Below are 19,426 nucleotides of genomic sequence, written 5' to 3'. Positions count from 1 at the left end.
CTGTTCCCTTTATCCCTACAGCACATTCAAGCTTTTCTAAGAGAATATTGTGGGCAACTCCATCTAATGCTGCACTGAGATCTAACAGAAGTCCCTAAGGTCCATTATTCACAAGGATGCACTACATCATGTTAATTTGTCAAATTAATTCCCAGCAATAAAAAGAAAAATTATTTTTCTGGCATATCCTGAGAAAGTTCAAGGGGTGACGGATACTTTTGCAAGTATCCTGAGATGGTAATCGAGTATTTCCTAAAATTGTGTCAAGCAAAAATTGAAGGTCTTTGGGATTAAAAAGTGCCATAATGTTACAAAAAAAAAAAAAAGTTCTGCAATGAAAGCATAATGCCTCCATTGACAAAGCGAGCCTTGGAGGAAACAGATCGAGGATGAAAACACAGGCAAGACAAGAACAGATATAGAATTTATTTTCAATATCCATTGCAAAGAATTGGAGGTGACACAGCTTGAAACAGATAATACAGAATTTATTTTTCAACCAGAAGTAGGAAAATACATAGGTAGGTGTAAAGGAAACAAGCAGAACCTGTAGTCAGAAGAAAAAAATATATATAATAAAAGAATAAAACTAGTCCAAAGAGAATAAAAAGGACGGCTAAGGGATACAACAGAAAGCATTGTTTACCATTCAGTTTCAGTTTTAAACAGTATGTGTTGATTTGAAAACAGCTGCCTTGATTTCTCATCTGGGTTAATGGACATTCTACAACATTGTGCAAGTGTCTTTTTTTCCTTTTTTTTTTTTGCTGGTATTTTATGAATGGTAAACAATAGTTGGTCCAGTGCATAAACACAGTGACACAGATCAATATATGTACTCAGCTGACTACAGATAGACAATCCTGATCATTGAACAACTACCACTAAAATTGGCAAGGAGATGAGCAAATATACAAAATGGGTGATAAAACAGAGAGGAGGAGTGGAGGGGTGATCCAGGTAACAACGCAGGTAGGCAAGGTTTAGGATGGGGGGGAAAACAGTTTGAAGGATGAAACAGCTACATTTTAAAGATTAAAACAAAACGTGTGAATGAATGTTTCTGGTTATTATTGCAAGGTTTAGTTGATCGAAAGACAAACTCAATGGGATCAGAGAGGGGGGAAAAAACGACTTTGCTTTTATTAAAGCCTTACTTTCCATGAACACGGCTGTTCGGGTTTTCAAAGTGAGAGGAATTAAAAAAATTAAAAAAAATAAAAATAAAAAAGAGCCGAAAGGTGTAAGAGTTGCGTCTACAACAGAACAGCTTTGGTTTGCACCGTTACAAAAAGATGCAGCCAGGAGGTGGGAAAAAAAAAAAAAAATAACTACATAAATCACCAAGTTGATTAATCCTGAACAAATAGAAAGCTTGCAATGGCGACAAAATTCAGCTCTAATCTGACAAATATTTAGAGGAAACAAGAAAAGCAACAGAAACAGGTTTGTGAATGAGAACTATCACTATTTTAACAGATCGAGCCACTTGAAAGCACGTGATCAGAGTGAGATGGGACTAGTAGTACAAAGAAAAAAAGATTTAATCACAGGACCGGTCTAGCGGCACATCATTAGCTTTTCCGTATGAACACGGTTTTATTTTTTTATTAATTTTTTTTGTTTTTTTTAAAACACCCGTCAAAAAGTATTCGCTAGTGCTGAACTGGAGCCACTAGTGGGACAGCTCTGCTGTCCTGACCTAAAGACACCAGCACTCTCCAGCAAAGTGCAAAGAAACATCCAAAGTAAAGCGGAAATTTGTGGCTTTTTTTTGTGTGTGTTTCGTTTTTGTTTTTTTTTCCCCCACTGGCGCCGACCGTTACTTCCTTCTCGCTACGCATCTTCAGGGAACGTTCGACCTCTCCGATCAACCCATCGAGACGTGTGTCATGATTTCGACAAGAGGATTTGGTTTGTGGTGGAAGGGATGAGAAAGGTCAAAGAAAGGTAAAAAACAATGCAGCAGATCATCGTCGTCGTTGTAGAAATTATGATTTACACATCAACACCAAAAACTGACTTTCTTTTTTAGAAAGGAAACAAGAAATACATCTTTTATTCACACTTTACAAAAAAGAAATAAAAATCAGACAAAAAAAGAAAAAAAAAAAAAGGAAGAAGCTACCCTTTAAATCTACCACAATACTAATGCCATTCAGGAAAGAAATCAATTTGGACACATTGATTTTCACTGCAGGAGCGGGGAAAGACGGCAGGAACAAGACGCGGGGACTAAGGTGATATTTCCCATCTTCTTGCTTTTTCAACATGTAAAGAGTTCTTGTCGGAGAATCACATGAGCTGCATCTGAATAGCTTAAGTGCATTTCAAATAATAATAATAATAATCTCACATTTAAACGATTTCAACGTGCTTTTGAGATGGAACAAAAACAAAAAAAATCTGATTAAGAGAAACTTGACAGCCTGGCCTTTCAGACGGAAACGGCAGTACAAAGAGAACAAATGGGCTCCTTCACCCTTTCCAGTGCAAAGGCATGGTGCAGGGGTGGTCCACAAATGGCACTATAGCTGCAATGACAAGGGTAGAAAATCTATACAAAAAAAAGTGGGACAAAGAGATTAAAAAAAAACAACAAGAGTTTGGGAAGTGTAGCAGAAAAGCTCTGAGGTTGGGTGGTTTTATGATGGGGGGGTGATGGATAAGCTCAGGGTTACTTGTGGCCAAGAAGGAAGCTGGAGGGGCTTTTGGGGGGGGGCAAACAATCTGAGTGAATTTATAAAGACCCCGCTCGTGTTCCTTACAGCGGAGGAGTGGGGGAGTTGATGGAGCATACCTGATTACTAGAGAGCTCAATGAATAGGAAGGATATACACATCATCATTACATCGTCACATCTCATTAAAAAAAAATTAACATTAACAAAAAAAAAAAAAAAAAAAAAAAAAAAAAGAAAAAGGACATTAAAATCTTCACAAATGTCTCGACAGTATTTAAAAATAAAAAGCCGAGGAGGCTGCTCGGGGCGTTCGGCGCGTGTAAATAGTGCAAGACAACATCAACTGCTACAGTGAGTACGAGGCGTACGCGCGGGGACTCCTCCGTGTTGTGTCGTTTACACTTACGCTTTGGAGCCGGGTGAACAGATGCGAACGGCGCGCTGCGGATCCGCATCGCTGGCTCTTGTTAATGGGCCGAAAGCAACGGGTAGAAATTGGCCGTCTATTTACATCGTAGCAAATCAACCAAAAAAAAGCAATACTGATGCATTACAGGTGAGCTCTGGGGAGTGCAAGGGAGCGACGGCGAACGCGGGCGAGCAGCCTCCTCCGACGTCTTTTGTACAAGCTGGTAATATTAATTCTTCTTAACATTAACTGGATAAAAATTTAGCCATAGTTTACAATACAATCTTTTTTTTTCTTTTTCTTCCTTTCTTCCTCTTAATCTGACCATAATTTACTCTTCGTACAAAAAAAATGCCAGAAAACAGGTCTTTTTTTGTGGTTCATATACAATCATGTAAAGACTGAGTCTAGATTTCTATTCTGTACAAACACTCGTGAAAAATCACTGCTTCTGTGTGTGTGAACTATGGCTGGGGGGGGGGGGGGGGGGGGTCACTACTGGCCTTTTAGACAGTGCTACACATCTGCCTGAAAATTACCTCAGTGTGTGAGAGACAGCTTGCATGAGTGAAGTTGGAGGTCGTTCTCCTGATAGTGAGAGGAATGCTGGTTTTACTCGTTAGTCGAATGGGTTTGTGAAAGCCCCCCCTTCATCCCACCGCTTTACCGATTGGACTAACTCCCTCACTCCTTACTTTAAAAAAAAAAAAAGAGGGTGACATTTGGGCCACGTGAGCTCTTAAGCACATGACTAGCGTAACAACTATACAAGCCGGGGTGCAACTGTCTGCAAAAAGGGGATGGTAGCTGCTCTCAGGTTCTCACGGTCGTCTCTGAGCCGCCGACGTACCACAATTCTGCTTCTAATGCACCAGGACCAGGGGTCAGAGGTGTGGACTGTCTTGTAGCACCGCGGGAGGCCGTGACCACACAAAAAAAAAGGCCTGAGCACCACAGAATGACAGCAGGAAAAAATATATATTTATATCCCCTCGGATCAGCTGCTGGCGCCCCGCTCGCTGGGATGCTTATCCAGCCATAAAAAGCTGCTTCGACCCGACTCGCAAGTGTGCGCGCGTCTTACGGGGGCTGAGGATTTACGCCGGCTGCCCGGAAGTGCGGATGGATAACGAGCGCGAGCCGAACGCGGGAGGGCCGAGGCTTGACACGTCTGCTGTCTTTGCTGGTTTTAAGATTTATACAGGGACAGACAGACAGCTCTGCAGCTCCTCAGCTAAATGTCACCCACTCAGCCGCTTTTAAGCTTCCCCCATTAACACACACACACACACACACACGCAGCCTGGCGTGAGTGGTCTGAATGAGCTACCATCCCCCCCGAGTTTTAAAGACAGAAAAATTAAGTATGCAGGGGGTTTGTGAACCGGATGGGAAGGAAAGGGAAGGGAGTCCAAAACATGTGATACATAAACAGGACTGAACCCAAGCAGTTAAAAAAAGGACGTAAAAAGAAAAACAGAAAGAAAAATATAGAATATCTATAACATTTTTATACGAAATCCCTGTCAGCCAAACCTCACTGTACGAGTATTTTTACAGGTCGTGTTGTTGTTGTTTTTTTCCGGTCTTCCAGAGGTGGCGGAGGGAAGAGCTGGTAGAGGGGAGAAGCTGTGGCTGCAGCTCCCCCTGGTGGCGTGGCAGGGTCTCACTACCTGCGCGCCGGCAGGTGAAGCCCATTGACCTGGGAGGGCACACTGGGCAGGAGCAACTCCAGCTGAGCATAGAGGGAGAAGTGGTCAGAGGGGATGTGGGGGTGTGGGCAGCCGCTGACATTGTTCTCTACGAGCCAGTGAGGGTCCAGGGGGCCCAAGATGCCCAGCACGTTCAGGTGAGGCTTGGAGTAGAAAATATAGTCGATGACACCCTGTGAGACGGAAAAACTTTGAGTGAGCAAAAGACACAAGTGCTGCTAAACTGTTCAGCTTTTAACCACAAATTTAACCCCTTTCCCTTAAAGGCGTACGTCAGCAATGATACAGAGAAAATGTCTTGTAGCAAGTTGCAGAGAACTTTTTGTAGCCATTGTCAAGCTTGCAGCGTAACTGTGATCCCAGGACACAGCAAGGATCAAGCCTGTCTATAACTGGACGATGCAGGAACAACAGAGTCACCATCCGCAGTGAAGGCAGTTTACCGTCGACATGAACTGAGGACGGCAACTAAAAAAAAAAAAAGAAACATTGTTCCAAAGAAAACACCTCAAAGAGCCCAGCTGCTCACAGGAACAGGCTGAATACGGTCAGGAGACTTTGACGGTGAGATGAGAAGGATTTAGCTTTTAGGGCACAAGGACACGAAGACTCCCTGGATGAGAAAAGTTAAGGCTTTTAAACTTAATACTGTATCAACGGTGAAGTATGGTGATGCTAAAGGTCTGTTTTGGATCCAAGTCATCCAACCTCACCACAAAACAAGCTAGCTGCTTAAATCTCGGACAAATGCAAGGTTTTAAAAACATGCAGGCAAACGTTAGGTTCCTGAAATGGCAAGAACTTCAACTCTGTCGAAAATACATTGACTATGCTGAAAAGCAGAGTCTGTGTTAGGAGAAAAAAATAATTTAATCAAGGAAATAACCTCTTAACATCTAGCAATTCTGGTAGGAAAGGTAGTCAAACATCGACCTTGTTGATTGCTATTTTTGCTCCAATTTACAAGGTGACAATTAGTCCAAATATTATTGCAGATTAGGGCTTAACGATTATTCAATAACAATATATATATATATATATATATATATATATATATATATATATATATATATATATATATATATATATATATATATATATATATATATAGATAGACATGTGATGGGATAGGAAAAAATTTAAAGTTCAATAGAATAAGTTTTCCTTCCTTTTGCATTCAAGCCCTGTACTTTAATATTACAGGCGTTACGTTCTCCCAACCAATCACAACACAGACCCAGGAATGCTCCGTCCCCTTTTAAAGAGTTCAGAGAGCACACAATCTTTTTTATTAAAAAAAAAAAAAAAAAAAAAATCTACAGTTTTGATAAAAAAATGTTGGTTGAATAAAGGGTTGAGTTTGAACTCGGTGTCTGTGTGATCTTTATCTAAGAATACGTCATTAAGCAACAGCATAAAACAGCTAGGGCTGCACTAAAGATACACGTTTTGAAAAGTATCAATATTGATCAATAAGACTTTTTTTCTATATGTCGTCAAGCTCTAGTGAGAATATCTGCATTTTTTGGAGCATGTGTGCATTATTCTGACCCAATTAAGATTAAAGAAAATCCACAATAAATTCTAAAATGCATAAGAAATTATTAATTTTTCCCTACTTCCAATCATTTAGTTTTTATGCTGTATTATCATCCCATTCTGGAAAAGGACTAAAGGGTGAAAAAACGAACCAGTTTGTGTTTCCTTTATCTAATTACCTTAAAGTCAAAGGTGTAATTGGTGTAAGGCATTAGGCCGTTCTCATAGGCGCTCTTCAGCTTGAAGCCATGGGTGATCCTGCCATTAGATGTGCTGCTCTTGCCGTTGCAGTTGAATTTGGTCAGGCTGTCACTGTAGCGAAGCTCCTTGAAGTCCTTGTGGGTGCAGTCCACTCCACCACTACTCAGATACTCCACCACACCTGCAGAAAAGCAGAAAGGAGGCGGCAGTCAGAGGAAATCAGCCGATTAACTGTATGAACGCTAAGAAGAGCAGCCGGGATTCGTATTATGACAGATAAATAGAAACGGCCAACTCTAGAGGTTGGCAAGTTAAATAAAAACACAAATCATTGTGATTACTTTAATGGTCAACAAACAGGATTTTTTTTTTTAATTTAAGATTTTGAAAACCTTTTGAGTTGTTGGTTTATCATGCGTGTTTCCACAGACACACAAAATTATCAGTTTATGTGATTTACTTCCACTAACCCGGAGACTAACACCTCCTAAAAACCACAGACTTCATTAGTGTTGATGCTTCAAACAGGACAACATGTTGAATCAGAGTCAGCTTTACTGGCCAAGATGGCGTGCACAAACAAGTTCAGTTCCACACGCCGACAGCATACAGGCACCAAGCATATATAAATACGACTGAAACAATAAGATTATAACATGAAATAACCGTCAGCTAATTTAGTAATCATTAACTGGAGGATTGACTCTAAAACGCGGCCTTTGCTAAAAGAACATCCCGCTTAGACCATTAAATGAGGCAGAGCTGTACAAAGAAATACATTTTGCATTTAAGATAAAAAACCTTCTTTGTCTGTAAATATGCTCTATTAAGAACTCATGTGGCAGTTTTAGCTTCACCTGTTTTAAATTCTGTAGAAAAAAAAATAAAGAAAATTTTTTGGGTTAATGGATTTTTCATCCATTAACCCAAAAAATTGTCCACGGAAACATAATTTAGTTGCAGCCTTAATTTGTTTATGTGTGTCATTTACATTGTATTTAAAATGTGTAATAAATGTTTTCTTAAAGTTCAAAATGCTTGTTTATTGTGGTAAGTTCATTTACTAAGAATATCTCTTTTTAAATTAATTGATTAATTCAAAACATTAGCGAATACTAAAATAATCAGTAGCGGCAGCCCTTAAACATATAAACCTTAGAGGATAAAAAAAAGAACAATATGTACATACGTGCATATACACACAAATGTTTTAGGCTGCAGAGTGTTCATTGTCTTCATGGGTCTCTATGCGCCGATCTGAAGGCAAAAGTCTAAACAGTCTGTGTCCAGGATGTGTGGGCGCTGCAAAGATATCTGTGGCCAGTTTCCTGACCCTTGACCTGTACAAGACCTTGATGGACGGGTTGGTGCCCTACAACCAGTTTAAATTGGCTAAACTCTTTTCACCTTCTAATCTACTCTTCTGTTTTAACCCTGGTAGATGCAGTCGATTGGAGGAAATGCCTCCAGAAAACAACTGTTCTTTGAAAAGGTTCTTACAGTTGAAATGCACCTTGAGTCAGTTTAAAGAAAACATTTTACCCCTTCCAACAATTTAAATGGATTCCTCTAATTAGGCCAGCAGGAGAGGTTTCATGGTGTAATCTTCAATATCAACAATTTCTTGCTGCTGCAAAACTAAGATAAAAGCGTATGGGTCTGATGTCAGCTAATAGCCGCCAGCCAGACTTGGTTTCGCTTTTGCTTTGCTACACAGCGAACCAAGTCTGGAACTGCTCCCATAGAGCCCTCTGTCCTGATACCGACCAATCACATGCGTGGGAGGGCTTTATTTGTTGAGTGACGTGCAGCACCAGAGAATCCTTCAGCCAAAACAAACAAGATGGCCGCCGCTACGCAGCGTTCGTTTGCTAGTGCGCTTTCTTCTGTTTTAAAAGACCTGGGAATGTCCTTAAAACAGCAGCGCGGCCGCCATGTTGAATTATATTGTGAAACGTTGACAGTGGAAGTCTGGTTGTGCCTTTTTTACATCACGTCCGCAGTTTCTCTGATCGGTTTACTTTGCGCCTGTTAACCGCGCCCCAGGAAAAGCCCTCTATGAGAGCAGTAAAAGTTAGTCTGGCTGGCCAGGCTAGTCAGCTAACACAGCAAACCTGTTCAGTCTCTTAATGCCCACTGAGTATTTCTTTACAGGTTTAGATGTTAACCAACATGGAGTGTTTTGGAGACATTTTATAATGGAAAAAGACCCGTCTAAAATATTAGGATTAACCATTGAAATATCACAATTTTCAGCAACCATGTTGCGATTAAGTGTTTTCCTGGCATCATGCAGCCTTAGTGCTTACATAACGTAGCCAGAACTGGACAATAACAGACTCATGTCAAACTTAAGACACCTTCACATTAATGATTAGTACTGAATTTAAAGGAACTATAAGTAATAATGACGGTTATTGGGTAAAATCAGATGGTTAAAATCAGATCAACACATACACGATGCCTTTCACAGAGACCCGCCATTTACTCAGTGGTCTTGCGGCTGTAAAACTCCACTGAATTTTTACTTACACAGGACAGGTATATGATGTTGTATTCTGTTAGCAGGCTGCTGCTCTTTAGCCACCATAAAATACCAAATGCTGCGCTCTGTTTTGGAAACCCTGGGAACTCTCATATGATTGGCTCAGGAACCAGGAAGTAAACACTGGCTACACTCTGAACCGAAGTAGCTACGGATCGTACCTCTAGGTTTGAAAGGAGAAAAACTGAGACTTTGTTGATGCAGAGGACCGATTGTTCATAGGGAATGTTACTTCCATCCCAGGTGACAAATGAGAATGATTCAGGTTGATTTTACAGTAAATATGTTACCTATAGCTTCTTTAAAAATTGCCTCACACAAACATTGATTTCAAAAGGTTAAAATATTATACTGTATTTTTTTATTGTCACAAAATGTATCGTCTTGCATGACAGAATCAAACGTTAACCTTTTAAGATGAGCAAATGATGGTATCCCATCTGGTTAATGTTCCAGGTTTAATTTCAGTCTACTTAAGCATTTCTCAGTTCAACCTCAAACTGTGGAACCCTGCATCTTTACAGCCTGTATTCATGATTCACAAATTTGAATTTTATTGGCATTTTTTGTTTTCTCAGGATTCTCGCCGGTGCATTTCAGCGTAATGGACCATTACGCCGAAAGTTGCCAAATTTACAATGAAATTACTCTGTTACACTCATTTTTTATGAGTAACGGTCAGCACGACACGGAACAGTGCAACACAGAAAAGTCAGTAAAGCTCCTGAACATGCATCAGAAACCGTAGATTATGCCCTTGCCTTAAGACCAACTGGACACAATGGAAGTAACTAGTTAACGGTGATATTTACTCACCAGAGTCAGGTAAGGAGTTGAGGTCAGCACACAGCACCAGCGGAATAGCGCTGGTCTCACCAGAGGTGGACAGCTTGAAGCTGCGCGTCGCCTTGTCCACGATGTTCTTCACCTCCGACAGGAACATCATGGTCTGGACCAACTTGACGTCCGAGTACTCAGGATCCCAGTGCATGTGGGCATTTGCAACCAGCAGCAGCTGCTTGTCAAGGCCGTGGAGTGACTTACCAGCTGGAAAGATCACAAGCATATGTACAAAGCATGTTCTTTAGGCAGAAAAGTTATTTATGCATCAAGGACCTCCATAAACGACAACATTGGGCGTCAGAAACAAGAGCCTCGTAAGGATCAATAATAAAAGCAAGGCTAAGATGCAGATGGTGCAAGAATCATTAACATTAGGGGGGAAAAAAAAAAAAACAGGGCTACTCACAAGAAATTTCCAACATCTCTTTGCGGACTTCAAGTAGTACAGCTACTCCGATGTTGTCCTTCGTCATCACCCTGTTCAGCATGGCCTCTGAGCCCTCGGAGTTAGCCATGGCCAGCTGGTTGAACTCCACTGTATGCTTTTGCACCGCGCTGAACCTAGAGCGTCAAAAGGAAAAGTTAGAGAACATTTTCAAGGAAATAGGATGATAAATACTTTTAAAACCAGGAACATCTTTTGTGACGTGCTGAATTCAGGTAATTAAAGAACAAAAAAGAAAAGTCCTCTCTCTGCAGAACGCAGCAGTACTCGAGTGTCTGTGCCTTTAAGTAAGCCGGGTTCGGCTCTCTCTGCGTGAGCATTTCAAACCAAACACGACAGAGCGTCTGATTACTCACTAATCAAGTAGATTTAAACTGGATACAAACGTTTTCCAAAGTTTTCTAAAGGCTGAAATGGTCTCAAGTATGGAATAACGTCAGATTAAGAGATTATAAATGGCGGTCTGGGTTCTCTCTGAGTTTAGTTGCGGACCGCAGCGGCAGACTGCAGCATGAGCTACAGAGACTGAACGTTTAATGATTTTTCTTTTTTAAAGACTGCTGAATGCGGTGAGGTTGGACACGTTGTCCGTCTGCTGAGTCTTCCTGTTCATCATACACGTCTGATTAACACAGCAGGCAGCCAAATGCGCAGACGTTAAGCAGAAGCCCAAATTACTTTCACTTCATCCTGCTTTAACCACATTTAATCATGTAGATCATGTGAAAATCTAAATGAATCAAGTCTTAACAAGAAAATCCCTAAATAACACGCCCATCTAATAAACTAGTCTGTTTAAAGTTAAAGGTTTCGTTCAAGGACAATTTTTTTGTTTATTTCCACTTCAGTCTAATAATTTACAAGCATTATATTTTACATTCAGGTTTGTCACCATTTTGTTTTATTTGTAGGTGCAAAGATAATATGAGCTTAATTTGAATTATTCTGCCATGATAGAAGTGGTGCAGTGCATATAATTCATACTTTATAAGGAAAAACTGTTCACATTTTGTTCTGCATGATGTAGGTCATGAAAACATTTATTGAAGAAATAAATGAAACATCTGTTTTGGAGGAAAGAAAAATCATAAAATATTTGGAATTATTAAAAAGACATCTGTCCATGGACATCTTTAAAAAAGAAAAATAATTTTCTGTGGCCGCCCAAGTTTGGATTCACAAAAATCGTAGCCAAAAGTTTCAAGGCTTGTTTTGGTGGAAATACTCATAGGAGGAACCTTATTTCAATTCTGGCTAAAGAACATTTTAAGTATTTATTTCAAAAGTATTAGTTTTTAAAAAAAAGATTCCGAGGTCCTTGAAGGAGTAATGTTGCCACCACTTACTTTTCCGTTTTGAAGAAGATTGCACATCCGTCCACGTGTTTACGATCCGACTCCGACATCGTTCTGGCTCGTGACTTTGGACTGAAGAACCCGTCGTATCCCTGCTCTTTCAACTCCGGCAAGAAGAAACTGTAGTACTGCTCCGTTTCAACTTCCTGGAAAACCGACAAAGATTAAAAATAATTACTGATGGAAAGTCGCACATGTCTGGAACAGACGGCAGATCAAGGATAATCTAAATGACAACGCAATGAAATTTAAAGAAAGAAGAGCCTTTATTGTCATTATGTAACCATAATGAAATTTTGGTGAGAATCCAGCTCAGGATTCACATATAGCACACAGACACAAACCAAAGACATGCATGGAAAAAACGAAGAATGAGCATTCCTGGAGTAGACCCTTATAATGCAAAAGGCAAAAAAAAAATTACATTTAAAGTTAACCTGCAGAGCAGACTTACCAGAAGTGGGAAATTACTGTGTGTTTATTCATAAATAATAAGGCATATTCAGATAAAGTGAATGTACTAGACTGACACTCACTGAGAAGCTAAAAAGTGTGCAAATAGTCCTCGGCATCTGATAAAATTGTTCAAATAAAAAAAAAAGAATTAATAAAAGACAGAACAATGTAGAAATTTGGCAATTTCCATGATTGTACAAACACTCCAATATCTATTAGCATATGAGGGAACTAAAAACAAAATGTTTTTTTTTCCACCCATTTTAGAAAGCTCACTTTTATCATTTGATTACTGCATCAAACAGCACATTCTTTACTGGACTTTGTTTTCAATGGAATAAAAAGTGTGGAATTGTTTGTTTGATGCATAAATATGAATAATTTCATAATCCCTTCATTGTCCTTGTCTTGGCAGCTGATTGTTTTCTCTTTACGGTCGATAATCATGTAGTTCTTAAATTAACGGCAAAGTTTACACACATGAGTTTTAAACCTTCATTTCTATAGCGTAATAACTAACTTGGTTCTCTCAGGTGAAATTGGGGAATGAAATCTCAGGCGATCGGCTCGCTGATATGACGATATTAGATAGTGGAGCATTAGATATATGTGTCCTGATCTGCCAAAGCAGAGAGATGGAGGATCTCTGAATTAACTTTAATGGTGCAGATAAGCCAAAATTTCTTGTCCTAATGATTAACTTGGTAAAATGTATTCATATTTAGTTAGTATTAAAGTTTAAAATGAAATGAAACCCTATTTGGTAAAAGCACAATTAAAAGCTCCGTTTTTCGACTGCCTGTTGAACACGTCGTCTCAGACGGCAGCAGAAGGCAGTGAAAGCACAGCAGGGACGTTTCAACATTCAAAGAGCATAGACTTTAAAATGTAGCCGCACGTCGGAGTTTATAGCCGCACAAGAAAGGCTTTTTGAAGATTCATTTTATCCTCGCTGCCTGCAAAGGGAAACCACAATGGTCCGAAATTCTTGCCACATCACGACACAAAATGTTATCCTTCACTTTTAATAATAATAATAATAATAATTTGAAAGGAAAAAAAGGAACGATCCCGTTTAACTGCCTTTATGGGAATGAAGACAAGATTTCATAGTTTTGATGACATTTCACCATGTCAAAAAAAATAAAAAAATAGGCTTAGTGGGGTTTGTCTATAAAACAGTTTAGAAAAAATCCTCAATTATATTAGAAAGACGACGTGAAAAACCAGTTAGGTCACATAAAAGACTGTTACATAATGTTACCGCAGCTAAAAACTACTGATTTCATAGACTTGCTTCACATTTAATCTGATACTGTCTACCTACATTTATGAACTGTAAAGAATAAACTTTCCTATGACCTTATATCCATTTTTTCCCTGTTTTTAGCTGTTAACGTTTTGTAAACAATGATAAAAGAAACATTTGGTTGAAACTGTATTCAAACTTATAAGACGTTCAACAGAAAGATTATGAACTTTGCAAACTGGCTCCTTCAGAAGAACCGCACAAAACAAAGAATTTCACCAGGAAGGTGAGAGCCGCCTACGTGCTGCCAGAACTGCCTTTAGCAAACGTTTATTGGTTTATGGGCAGGTGAGCGTAGCAGTACGCTCCTTGTTAAATTGGCTTCTCGGACATAAAAAGAAAGGGAAAGCTTTCAACCAACACAGCTGAGCAACAAGCATCAAGCAATCCAGCTTCCTACATAATTGAACAGGATGAAAATAACAACAATGATCATTCTTCCCCCGTTTATTGCCTACTGTCCTGTTAAACGTCAGTGATATTTATTACCCTGACCCGTTTATATATGTCTCGCAAAGGGAGCTTTTTGAGTGAAGGCTTTGCATACAGCATCACCTCAAGGGGAGAAAATTTCAGCTTTTCACAAAAAGTTGTATACAAACTAAACAAATATATGTACACTGCTAAAAAAAAAAAACAAAATACTAAAGAAAATTGATTATAATATCAAGTCAGTTAAATCTGGTCAGATCAGTGATAAAGAGGGTTGTTAATCAGAGTCGGCTTTTCCGGCGTTCATGAAATGAACAACAGGTCCACTAAAGGGTCAATAATGAGATGATCCAAAAACAGAAATGGTTTTGCAGCTTGAAGCCACAGACATTTTCCCCTCCACATTTATTTACCTCTTTTCAGTAGCTTTGCATCTGACCAGGGTCAAGGTCACTGTCTCCCAGCACAATCTTAAAGGAGGCGTACCATGCAAAATACACCGTTTTAGCCCTTAGATACGTTTTGTTGTGGACTTGGAGTCTCTAGAATGCACAAAACTTGATGCGTAGATATCTTTATATTCTGTTTGGGTCCTATTTTTTTTAAGCTGTTCAGCTTTCTCTGGTCTGTATTCTGTTTTTTGAACAATTACATCAGTTTTAGCTGCAAAACTGCTAAACAAAGACATGGATTTCCTGCTTACCAATTTTGTGAATCTGACATTTTTATTTCTTGCTGTGATTTTGTAACCCACGCTGAAGGACGCGGGAGCTACAAGTGGAAATGTTCGGTTGTTGGGTTATGAACCCACACAATTCATTACACCGTCCCCCAGCAGACTACAAAAATGGCCGAACGAGGTGGAGTCGAATGCTCTGCGACCTGGAGCATAATTTTAATATGAAAAGGAAGAATTGAAGGGCATGATATGTCCCCTTTAACAGCATGGAGGAGATTCTACAGGACAGAGCTATTCCTAACCCGTCAGCAGGACCAGTATCGTGACGTTTGTGCAAAGAGGAACAGGACGGTTACTGCCAGAGTCCTGCAAAGTGACCTCCAGCAGGCCACTGGTGTGAATGTCTGTGGACAAACTGGGCCCTCAGACCGGTCTGAGGGCCCAGCGTCCTCTAATAGACCCTCTGCTCACTGCTCCAGATGGACTATAATGCCCGGCCTTATGAAGCAAGAGTATGCAGGCAGCTCCTGGGGGGATGAAGGAATTGATACTAATGGCTGGCCTCCATGTTCCCCTAACCTGAATCCAACACAACAAATCTGGGACTAAATCACTAAATCTAAATCACTTTAGGTCCATCTGATGCCACCACGTTGCACCTCAGACTGTCCAGGAGCTCAGTGGTGATGTCCGGTCAGGATCTGGGAGGAGATACCCCAGGACACCGTCCTTCATCTCATAAGGCGCATGTCCCGACGTTGTCAGACAAGCATACACCTGGAGGCCAATCCAAACTACTGAGGACCATTTTGAGTTGCCGCAATGACATTTCAGCAAATTGGACCAGCATGCCGCGTCGTTTTGTTCAGTTTCACGTTCCCTGTAACTTCGGATTCAGCCTTTAGTTGTTGGATCATTTTCATCAAATGATGAGGCACCCGATCGTTACCAACACATTACCCATCCCACAGCAGTATGGATATCAGCACAATTTCATTTGCAACTGAGAGCTTACGTGTTTTCAAAGTGTTCCTTTAACTTCGAGCAGGGTATGAAAAAAAAACTACTTTAAAATACTTCATGTCTTACCTGCAAACTGATGATGTCTGCATTGCAGCCCATGATTTCCTGCATTATAGATTTCTTCCTGTACTCCCAGTTTAGAGCCCAGGTGGGGCAGTAGCCATATAGTTGTCGTGTGGCATACTTATCGCACAGCACATTGTAACACATAACCGAGAATAGTGCTATGAAAGGGAAACAGAAAAAAAACAGTTAGTTTAACAGAGCAAAATGGGCCTGATCCTTACATGTGACAGACTTAAACAGGAAAGAAAAAAAAAATAAGAAAATAAAAAACTCTGTGACATTAGTTGCTCTAAACTTAGTCATGGAACCAGGAGTTGCCCAAATGACCAAAATATATGGAAGATTAGACCAATATTGCTTCATCATCAGCACTTTAACTAAGTGACTTGGTTATTTTGCTGTTTAAAATTGAACTACATCAAATAAAAAAATGTATATCACGTTTCAGTCCTACATTTATATACATGCTCGTCTTAATTTAGTGCTGGACTTTAACCAGCAGCAGCAAACTGCATCAACTTCTTGCAGATGCAAATAAACCCAATCTTGCCTCAACAATTACATGTAAAAAAGGAGAAAAAAAAAAAAAAAAAAAAAAAACATGAAACGAGGAACAAAAGAATAATAAACACATTTTCAACATATTTCAAAAGCTACGATGTGTGCAGGTCAGACTTACTCGCTGGATGTGCTCGGTCTGGTTCCTGGAGTGAGATCCATGACCTGGCAGGTGGCTGCTCTGTTGGTACTGAGCAAACCAGAAAAGCTGGTCAGTATGAGAATAAAACAAGCGTCAAAAAACAATTCATCAGAACTTTGTCAAATCACTGTTGAAATTTGGAGAGTGCTTATACATAAACCAATCAACCTATATTTTTATGTGCATAATATCACAGATAAAAATAACCAAAAAACAGGCTTCTGGCTGAGCAGAGGATGATCAATACTCACTGCGCTTGATAGCCCCTGCCAGATTGTCCAACAAGTAGCTGAGCAGTCTCCGTGTGCCATCAGGTTCCTGATAGAGGCTCATAATTTCTTGTGCAAGTGGGTTTCCTGGAAGAGATAATCAGCCTGAATAAACTGCCAAGAAAACAACAAGACTTCAAGCCTTAAAAAAAAAAAAAAATCATTGGCAAGCCACTCACCTTTTAACCCCAGTGTCTGTAACTGAAAAAGTTTTCCCAACTCAAATGGGAGAACTCGCAACTGGTTGTTATTTAAAAGCAATTCCCTGCAAATGACAGATGTATTAGATTAAAAGAAAAACATTGTCGCTATCTTGGAAAATAGTTAGCAAGCTGCCTTAATTGTAAACGCAGAAGCCAAAAGCTAAAGCGCCGGCAGCTTGAGGCGACCGCTTTCTTTATCTCTGCGCTAATTGCATTATGCGAGGCGGCATGGCTGACCTGAGAGACACCATGTTGCCGAGCTCCGCCGGCAGGCTCCTGATCTTGTTGGATGAGAGGTCCAGGTACACCAGGTTGTGTAGTTTGGCAATGTCTGGCGGGATGCGTGACAGCGAGTTGTCACTGAGGTGCAGGGCAGTGAGGTGGGTGAGAGACCACAGGGCTGTGCTGAGACTCCTTACTCGGCCTGGCGGAAATGGGAGGGGCGAAAATTAACACCTTTAATGTTGTTTTTAACACTTTTTGGATACACTGATTAGAAACTGGTAAAAAAATAAATAAATAAAATTATATAAAAAGCAAGGGATTTTCAACCAATCAATCATTTTAAATTACTATAACATAATGCAAACATTATAAGTGGCCCAAAACAAACAGATCTAGCTTCATTATATATAGAATCGATAAAAAAACAAAAAAACGTTCTTATAGTTCTTGTAACTGAATTAAAAGTTGATGTTGCTGGCAAGGAAGCAGCTTGCCGCTTAAGGCAACTCTCCGACGTAATTTAGTTATTATGGAGCGCCAAGAAAATTGGCAATAAATACAGTTTTCAGTCATCAAAGCTATTTTAAAATCAGGTCATACTTCCACATTAACTCTATGACGGTTCTGAAAGCAATAGGGCTGCAGCGAACAATGATTTCAGTAATCGGATATTCTATCCATTATTCAATTATTATTAATCAATTATGATGATTAATCGGGTACAAAATTGGCACATTCTGCAGATACCTAATTTAACTATTTAATCCTATTTCCTGAGTTACAGAAATACATGCAGAACATGTAAGTAAAATAAAAATAAACAATTTCTTTAAAAAAAAAAAAGAAAAATCAAAATTTTATTGTTTAAGATGCAATAACATAGCATGTCTTTTGTAGACATTTGGAACGTTTGTTGCAAAGGGTGCATCTGCAGTTTTTAGAAAATGAATAATGGTATCATCCTATATCATCACGTGTGATATATGTTATGGATCTGCTTCTTTTGTGTGTGTAATAAAACTACCATTTTTATTTTCACCGCGACACTAGGACTGGGCGATATAGCTTAAAAGTAAAACATCAGATTTTATTTTAACAAATCCAATTAATCTTTTTTTTTACCCCCACTCGTTTAGTAAAAACAAATTACAGAAATAATTTTTAAAAAACTTGCTTTTATTTCTGTCACTTGGTCTTGAAGCTGACCTGTATTCAAAGTGAAACTAAATCCAAGCTGTGAAACATGCTCGTAAAACAAGATGGCGGCCCTGCTACTGTAAACAATGTAAATTTAGCACGTTTGCTGCAGGCGGTATTACACTATGAGATAGTTTTGACTATACATCTAAGAGCAGCCGTCACTTCACTTGTGTCACTTTAAATAAACTTAAAATAAGTAAATAAATAAAGTCCTTCCTTAGAGTGTTTTGACAACGTTGCATTTCATTACCAAAACACATTCCCCAGATTTTCCAAAAATGAAATCCTCATAAATTGCAAATTTGAATTAATCGATAAAATTGGTGTATTGACCTACATGACACCCTAAAGAAATAAAACTCACTACTGATGAACGTCACGGTGTGACGGGGCCCGAAAATATAAATGTAATTAAGTGTTTTTAGCACCCAAGCAATGTTAAACAATTAGTTTCTAATTTCCAATTTAACCTTTTTTTTTTTCAGACAGCCTAAACTCTCCCTCTAACAATCCTTGTTTTAAATCTTTTATGTTTTTAAGTTTCTGTAAAAAACAGCCCAATGGGTGAGCATAAAGCAGGTCATGATGTTTGTACTGAATAAAATTTGTGAAAATCTTTCTAAAACAATTATGAGCACTAAAAAGAAAAAAATGTACTCCATTGCAGACTGGTTAATGATATAAAGCGATTGTGTTCAGACCAACTTGTTCATTAGTCTTTGATGCGTTATTAATACCAGAAATTTCATAAATCCAACAGAAAGCAGCATTTTACAAAATACTGTATTTGTTCACCAACTTTAATAAGGCTGTATTTTTCAGATACACAGGGATGTAGCCACACACACATGCTAATTAATATATTAATGTTACATAGTCTAAAATAGGAAAACAAGACGCCTCATGCAACAACCCTGTGGTTAAAAACGACTGTTTCCAAATCTTAGAGCTGCTCCAACTGCTATATGAGAGTGCTGGAACCTGACTGATGAAGAATATCGTTTTTAATGAACTCATAGGGTTAGCAATAATTCAATATATAGATCGTGAAATAACTTTATTCCATAAAGGCGATGTGACAGTTTCTGATATTTCAATATACATTACAGTCTACGGTTACAGCATTTGTCAC

At 39.2% G+C, this 19,426-nt stretch overlaps 1 protein-coding gene across 2 annotated transcripts in view; it reads right to left on the bottom strand.

Moving 5' to 3' along the window:
- Positions 1-467: 467 nt before the first annotated feature.
- cnot6a (CCR4-NOT transcription complex, subunit 6a) overlaps positions 468-19,426 on the bottom strand; it is a 38,529-nt gene continuing 19,570 nt past the window's right edge. Inside the window, exons 6-15 of one of the 2 annotated variants that reach the window (XM_036127579.1) lie at positions 17,107-17,293; positions 16,846-16,931; positions 16,649-16,753; positions 16,377-16,463; positions 15,698-15,855; positions 11,724-11,878; positions 10,339-10,493; positions 9,906-10,136; positions 6,523-6,725; positions 468-4,977 (exon numbers count right to left, since the gene is read on the bottom strand). In XM_036127579.1, coding sequence (XP_035983472.1) covers positions 4,762-4,977; positions 6,523-6,725; positions 9,906-10,136; positions 10,339-10,493; positions 11,724-11,878; positions 15,698-15,855; positions 16,377-16,463; positions 16,649-16,753; positions 16,846-16,931; positions 17,107-17,293 — 1,583 coding nt within the window. In that variant the 3' untranslated portion in view covers positions 468-4,761. The remainder of the gene's footprint in view (positions 4,978-6,522; positions 6,726-9,905; positions 10,137-10,338; positions 10,494-11,723; positions 11,879-15,697; positions 15,856-16,376; positions 16,464-16,648; positions 16,754-16,845; positions 16,932-17,106; positions 17,294-19,426) is intronic. The other variant, XM_036127580.1, reaches the window with a different exon arrangement.

The sequence above is a fragment of the Fundulus heteroclitus genome, chromosome 23, assembly GCF_011125445.2.
Source record: "Fundulus heteroclitus isolate FHET01 chromosome 23, MU-UCD_Fhet_4.1, whole genome shotgun sequence".
Taxonomy (NCBI): Eukaryota; Metazoa; Chordata; class Actinopteri; order Cyprinodontiformes; family Fundulidae; genus Fundulus; species Fundulus heteroclitus.
Note: the sequence above shows the minus strand (reverse complement) of the source record. Positions and strands in the feature narration are given on the sequence as shown.